The sequence below is a fragment of the Condylura cristata genome, unplaced genomic scaffold (genome assembly GCF_000260355.1).
Source record: "Condylura cristata isolate star-nosed mole 26May11 unplaced genomic scaffold, ConCri1.0 scaffold00008, whole genome shotgun sequence".
NCBI lineage: Eukaryota > Metazoa > Chordata > Mammalia > Eulipotyphla > Talpidae > Condylura > Condylura cristata.
This window is the reverse complement of record NW_004567109.1, coordinates 6,520,861-6,528,210: the sequence shown is the minus strand read 5'-3', so window position 1 is coordinate 6,528,210 and position 7,350 is coordinate 6,520,861. Positions and strand designations below refer to the sequence as shown.

The window sequence follows — 7,350 nt, the reverse complement described above, 5'->3', positions numbered from 1 at the left end:
GGCCTGGGGTTGGAGAGAGGGAGCAGACTGGGGGAAACCTCTGGGGTGGCCCCAGTGCTGCATGGCCCCAGCTGTGGGGAGGGAGAAGCCAACTCAAAAGCCCTAAGGATAGGGCAGCATGATGCGAACAGGACACCTGAGCGACACTTGAGCTGACGGCTAAAGCCAGAAAGCTACGGCACCTCCTTGGTGAAAGAGGTTATTCTTTTGATCCCTCTCTTCTCCTCTGGGTTTGAGGTGCCTACTCATCAAGAAGAAATTACTAATCCTTTGTCTGTAATGTCAAGTTGACTCACGGGTGGCTGCCTAGCCAACGACTACATTTCCCAGAGTTCCTTGCATCCACATGTGCCCCCTCCAGTCTCATGGCTGGACTGTGAGTGTGTGATCCTTCAGGGCTCAAGTGGCTGGGAAGTAGATGAGTCCTCTTCACCCACTCTCTTTTCCTGATGACACAAGGTCAATGGCAGTGTGACTGTGGAAACCTAAGTGGAAGATGGCTGAGTCTCTGTCAGCCCAGATCCTGGGTGACTGGAGATCAAAGCCCCCCACATCACCCTAACGTACACACACACTTACCATCCAGACCTGAGCCAATCCGACTGTTGGCATAAACAAGAAACAAACATGTTAGCATTCAAGCAGACATCCCTGAGTGAATGAATATTTCCTTCCAAATGGATCTTTTCTCCTTTTTCTCATACTACCACCCTCTTCCTGATTAACAAAACCAGCAGCTTCTAGATATGTATTCCAGAGACACTCATGAATGTGCACACCCGGAAAACCTCCAAGAGAAGTGATAGGATTATTGTTTATTACAGTGAGAAATGAAAACAATCCAAGATCCACTGGCAGACAAACATCATGTGTGCAAATTGCATTTGTAAAATGGAATACTACACAGTCGTGAAAAGAATAAATTGCAGAACCACCAGTGACTCTCATTAAGACAATGTTTAATGCAATAGGGTAACTTAGAAATGGGATTCTATGTACAAAAATTCCCAAAGCAGCTAAGCTAAATAGTAGGTAGTTCAGAAATCCTAACATATGTGGTAAAATTATAAAGAGGAACAAAGTAAGAAGTAATGATAAATACAAAATTGAGATTTGTGCAGGGGACTGTAGAAGGATTTGGAATTTCTCTTTTTTTAAAGAAAGGGGTGTTGAGTTCTGATTATTCTTTGTCATTCAGAAAAGTCATAAAATCTTATACCTTGTAATATATGAAAAAGTAAATAAATTTGGAACTCTGGGGTCTCCCTCTTCCTTGCCACACCTATGTGAACAATCTAGTATGTCTTGGCCTGTGTTTTCTCATAGTCCAATAACATAAATCTCTATGTGTGTACATGCCACATGTGTGTACACACACTCGTTGGGGATTTGGGCACCATATTGTCCAAATACTACTTTGCATCTTTTCTTTCAGCCACACCTGTGGGGATCCCTCCAATGAGTGGGCTGTCTCCCACTCATTCTCATTAAGTAACAGTGTAGTCATTCCAGGGATGCTGTGTACCCCAGCATGTTCACAGACGCCCTCTGAAGATATTCTTTGTGCCTTTGTGTCTGATGAATAGGAAATAGTTGGGATGTTTAATGCAGGTGTGCATGGGACCACCTGGGGAGCTTCACAAACCACAAGCCTTTGGCTGGAGGGGGGGGCGGGGCAGGAATTGCTGTTTTAAATAATCTGCGAAATCTTGTGTGTGTTCTGTTTAAGAACCACGGGCCCTGCAAGAAATGTGGCCCAAACCACCTGGTCATTGTCCCTGACACCACAGAGGAGGCCCTGAAATTGCTGATTCTAGATGAAGGGGAGGAGCGAGGCCACAGGGGTGGGGGTGGGGTGGCAGAGATGCCTTAGGGAACTAGACAGTGTGGGCGGCTGACGTGCCAGCTGGGTGCAGGCCGGAGGCCAGGCAGTTTGTGTATCTCAAGGTCCAGACGGAATCTCCGAGGGCGGGGGCCCAGCTTGCCCTGGCTAGTTTCAAAAGCCTCCCAGGTGATTCTAGTGTGCAGACAGATTGAGACCGCTGCGGTGGCTGGCTAAGAACTCGGGCTAGGAAGGGCAGCTGCCATCCTCACACCTGTCCCCACTCGATAGCTGAGTGACCTGGGCGTTTCCTTCGCTTCTCGATGCCTCAGTTTCCTCATCTGTGAGGGTAATAATAGCAGCTCCCCTGCAGCCTGCTGCGAAGGCATAAGACAATGTGGGTAAAATGTCAGCACTTGCCACACACCCCACTCACGTGCCCCTCTGCGGGGTAGACGTGGATGAAATTGACTGTGTAGGGAACAATGGTGCCTGTGGACACTGCCCAGTCTGGGAATTCCTCTCTGACCATCCTCCCCTGGGACCTGGCCATCTGGGTGGCCCCTCCCGCCCTCTGGGACTGCAGAGAACAGAACCATGGGGTTGGGCAACTGCTGCCATTACTTGTTTCTGATTCTGTGACACAGGTGGGCCCAGCGCTGCCCAGAGCCGAACATCCCCACAGGAGAGACAAGCCCTCGTTTCTGGGAGAGGAGACCCTTCTTCTGGATCAGCCCCATGCAGCTGAGCCCAGCGGGACCTGACCTGAGAGTTGCCAGGACCCCCTCTGTCCCCTCCTCCCAGATCTGACCTCTGGTCTCAGGGCCTTTGAGTGCAGGACTTGGGAGCGTGTCCACACAGCGGTGCTGGGGGAGGGCCTGGGGTAGCCACCTGAAAGTCTCCTATTGAGCAGTGACCGAGCACGGGGCAGAGCGACACTAAGCACCCTGGCTGGACCCCACGCTAGGTCTCTGAGCTCTGTGGCTTATCCAGTCTTTCACAGAGGAGGAAACAGATTCAGTTCAGTGCAGGGAAGTAACACCAGACGGTCCAATTGTGAGGCCCAAGCTGAGCCACGTTATTTGACCTGAGACTGTGGTGTGTGGGCACAGGCCTAGCACAGATCTGGCCCTAGGGCTCTAAGCAAATCAGGCTACTTGGGAGGCTTTGGGGGTCTGTTCCAGAAAGCTCCGGAGAGGGGTGTTAGAGAAAAGCTGTAGCATCGAAGCACCCTGAAGTGACCCAGCCCTGGGGCCAGTTTGAGGAGTCTGTGACCTGTGCCTCCAAAGGAGGGGAGGAAGGCAAGGGCCTCCCAGGCTCTGCTGCCAGTCAGCCGAGGGCATCCATGGCCTCCGTGTGAGCAGGAAAGAGGGTGGCGCTGGGGCACACAGCTGGCCTCCCCACGGTCCACACTCAAGCCACTGGGTCCTGGCAGCCTGGCAGCTGACCCCGGGTGCACATGTATGTGTCCATATCATTTAGACTGTCTATGGTGGCCACACTCAGCCAGCACAGTCTGACCAAAATCTGGGCTAGTCAGCCCCAAATTCTTTGGGAGTCAGGCAAGCATAAATGCGTTAGCTACGAGGTACTCCAAAGAAGGCCAACATCAGACTCAAAACTGTTTGAGTTCCTGTGCATTTATTAACTATAAGGGAAGCACATATGTAACTGGCATGCATCTGGAGGAACCCCACCCCCACCCTGCTGACCCCCCTGGCTTCAGGGGCGCTTTCCCAGAGTTGCCCATTTGTGAGCTGTCTCAGTGGGGCTGGCCCTGTTCCGCCCGTTCCCAGGATGCAAGCAGGACGTGGAACCATCGACCAGGAGGCACTTTTCTAGAAAGCCCATGACTAATACCACTCTCCTGTGGCAAGGCCCAGGGTCAATGAAGCACCGATGCTTTAGAAAAGACATTTCCCACCCTCGCCTCTACAGGCTTCCAATCTCCAGGAATTCCCGATAGTTTCATCTCCAAGAAATTCCAGAAGGTTCTGGGACAAAGCCAGATTTTGGAATGTCAGATGATGGGGTGTTTATTAGGCTAAGGGACAACTGTCATTCCTTCAGCAGGCATCTAGAGGCACCTACTACGTGAAGGAGGGGTACAGAATTCAACATCTGGTTGGGAGCTCGGTAGGTGGAACACATGGCCGCTGTGATCTAAGTGGGCCCCTGCCCTTCCCAGCGGGCTGGGCTGGGGGTGAACATCCCGCGCTGTGAGAGGCAATCAGCCCACAGCAGCGCCGTGGGTGCGTCCTCCATCAGGACACACTGGCCAGGCCGGCAGAGGAGAAGCTTGGATGTTTCTAGATCCCAAGGTCAATCAGGTCCAAACGCATGGATTGGGAGCAGAACAGGGGATGTTCAGAGGAGCCCTCATGCATCAAATGGATCCACACGGGAGGCCACAAAAATGAGGTTCTTCTTCTTGGGAGGCCAAGAGGAATCAAGTCTGAAGCCAAACGGGTTGCAGGTGCGAGTGAAGGTTCTAGGGAAAAGGCATCTTAGAGGGCCTGTCACCCTCGGCGATCCATCCGGAACCTGGGGTCTCTGCATGCTTACTGCTCAGGGACCTGTGTCAGGCTCCACCGCCAGGTTGATGTCCCACCCTAGGGGGAGAGGCTGGAGGCGGGCTCCTCAGGGCACCATGTTCCACCACTTGAAGGCGAAGGGCTGCCGGCGCACGTTGGTGCCACAGTGGACCTCCCCGTGCAGCAGGTGGTACGGGGTGAAGTCGTCGATGAAGGTGCAGTGCAGGCCCAGCGGCTCCAGCAGGGACCGCACCTTCTCCTCCAGGCAGCAGCGGCCGTTGATGATGGGCCCGAAGGGCTTGGGGATGCCCAGGTGCTTGCCCAGCACCAGCATGTTCACCTGCGAAGAGAGGGAGCCCAGGTCGGGGGCGGCCCCTCCTCGTCATCCTACCCAGCACCTCCACGGTACCTAGCAGGACCTGGGCTTGTCGTTTCGGCAGCCTGGAGAAGAGCTACCTGTCCCTTTACCAGTGGGTGTCAGAGGCTGCTAAGAACTAGCGCAAGGTGCGCCTACCCGTGGGAGCATCGCCCGCGCACCTGTGTCTTGGGACCTTCTTACTGGTGGATTGTGATGGCTGCTAGGCTTGGTGCTATAAAAGCCCAACCCCTTTGGCTGCAGCTGATTGGCCCAGGGTAGCCATCTGACCCAACCTGGACCAATCAGATTCTCTCTCGTGAGTATTTGAAATTGACATGATGGGTGGGCGAGCCAATCAAGCTCCGCGGCGTCTACCTGGCTCGGGTTGCTTGGTACCAGGGACAGGAGAGCAGAAGAAGCCAAGTTGAAGACAAGGGGAGGGAGGGCCTCGAGGGGAGGGGAGAGTGCTGTCCATACAGCGATAGGAGATGCTTCCAGCTCCTCTGCAGCCCCACTTCAGCCACCCGTCCCCTCAGTTTTCATGGGATCCTTATTAAAGCTCCTGCTTGCGTGGTCCTCTGTTTCCTGCAAACCTATGGCCCTGGCCCAGTTCACAGCTGGGGACACATACATAACTGCAAGCCCTCTTTAAAGATACAGGAAGGAAAGGGAGTGATGAGAGGCTTTGCAAGAGAGGAAATAGGGGAGGCAACAAATTAGAAAGGAGAAGGAAAAGGTGGGGTGGGTGGAGTGAAGCAATGGCGGTGTGGACAGACTCCCCGCAAGGCTCTGACGATGGGTGAGTTGCAGGACAGAGGTGAGGAAAGGATGGAGGACCTGGTGTTTCAGATGCAAGCTCATTTTAGCACCAGTGGCAAAGTCCTCCAGGGCTTAGCCAAAGGCCTCTTCTTCCCTGAGTCTCTAGTCCTACCTCTTAGGCTGCAGGTGCTTTGTCCCAGCTCTGAACAACCTCGTCACTTTATTACACAGAGTAGGTGGGACATAGCCTGGAGAGGCAGAGACACTTTCTCCCTCACCAACTTTGACTGGAAGCTCCTGGGGAGTGGGGAGCAGCTTTAATCATCTCTGTGTCTCCCATGGGTACTCTAAGTTCTGTGTCCTTTACACACAACCTCATGCAATCATCTGCTCACTCCCAATATCAAGAGGGTCTCTAGGAGGAGGGAAAGGCCCCTTCCTGAGGACCCCCAAGCAAGACAAGGTTAAGAAGACTTCCAGCAATCAGGCACCTGCCCCTCCTGCCTCCCCCAGCCAGGGCAACCCCCAAGATGATGTCTTGCCCCCTGGAGAGTAGAAGCTGCGGCAAAACCTGAGTCACGGGATCGGGTCTCACCAAGTCAGGAAAGAAGGCCATTGCCTTCCTCCTCTCGGTCTTGAAGAGCTGCGGGATGTCGATGATGTCCTGCTCCGTCAGGCCCAGCTCCCGCTTCAGCAGCTCCCGGTTCCAGTCGATGCAGCTCTGGGGGAGAGGCGGCGTTGGGAGACCTTGGATGTCTGGTGCAGCAGAGGCGACACACCACGCCTGGGTCAGCTGCCCACACAAACCTCTCTGCGTCCCTTCACCAAAACACGCCCGCCCGCATCACACCCCTCACAATCCCATCCCACTGGTGGGGCTCAAAGGGGAGTGTTCCAGGGTGTGCCGAACCCCACCCACCCCTCTTCTCCCCTTAGGGCGCCTCCTTCAGCCTGCGGTTTAAAGCACCATCTAGACACAACTCCCCAGTCTTATCTCCCAACCGTGGACTCCACCCCCAGAATGTGTATCCGGTCAGACTCCTCCCAGCGCCCACCACATCCCTGGAGCCCCAGCCGCTCCCAGCAGCTGCAGCTCCCTGGTCACTCCCGGGGGTCTCCCACTCTGACCCCTGTGGGGCCAGAGTGACCTGGGTTGGAAGGGACCAGAGCTAGCTCTAGCCCTGAGCCCTCCTGTGTCTGTGCCAGAGCACACACCTATGGCTTCTACCGGCCGAGGGCTGTGTGACGGGGGTGCTCAGACAGACGGGGTCCGGTCAGGGAGACGGCTTCCTCCACACCTGGCTCTGGCTGGGGCGCCCCTGCCCAGCACACACACACAGCCCTGCTGAGCGGCCTCACCCCTGCACGTGGGCCTGTGGGGTGCGGCCCCCAACCTCCCCTCCCTCAGGGCGCCCCCGCCTCCTGCTCCCTCCTGCTCTCCCTCCGACAGGCCAGACCAGGCACTGTCTAGTAAGGTCCTTCCGGCTTCCGGTCTCGGCCTTGGCTTCCTGAAGGGCCCTGCGCTGGAAACGGTTTGTGCTGCGGGTCTCACTGTACACCTTCTCCTGGGAGAAGGTGACCCCAGGGATCGGGGCCCCACTGGTTACTGGCTGGGTTCAGTGAAGGGGGGGCAGCAGCAGGAGGTGGGGGCTACCGGGGAGCAGCCCCCTCAGGGACTGCGAGCTGGCTGTAGGGTCAGAGCTTCTGTCCAGTAGCTCTTTCCACAGTGGCTTTACCGCCCAGCGACAGCTCCTTTTCCTATTTCCTTCAGGGAAAGGTCCAGGAAAGTGGTGACAGCATCCCTCTTCCTAGCCTGGAGGGTACTACGGGATCCTTTATTGATTTCCTCAAGCGCTCCCCATGCCTTTGGAAATATC

General features: G+C 55.2%; 1 protein-coding gene across 1 annotated transcript in view; it reads right to left on the bottom strand.

Moving 5' to 3' along the window:
* Window positions 1-3,487: 3,487 nt before the first annotated feature.
* PADI3 (peptidyl arginine deiminase, type III) overlaps window positions 3,488-7,350 on the bottom strand; it is a 26,443-nt gene continuing 22,580 nt past the window's right edge. Inside the window, exons 15-16 of the mRNA XM_004678545.2 lie at window positions 6,069-6,194; window positions 3,488-4,696 (exon numbers count right to left, since the gene is read on the bottom strand). Of these exons, the coding sequence (XP_004678602.1) occupies window positions 4,463-4,696; window positions 6,069-6,194 (360 nt within the window). The 3' untranslated portion in view covers window positions 3,488-4,462. The remainder of the gene's footprint in view (window positions 4,697-6,068; window positions 6,195-7,350) is intronic.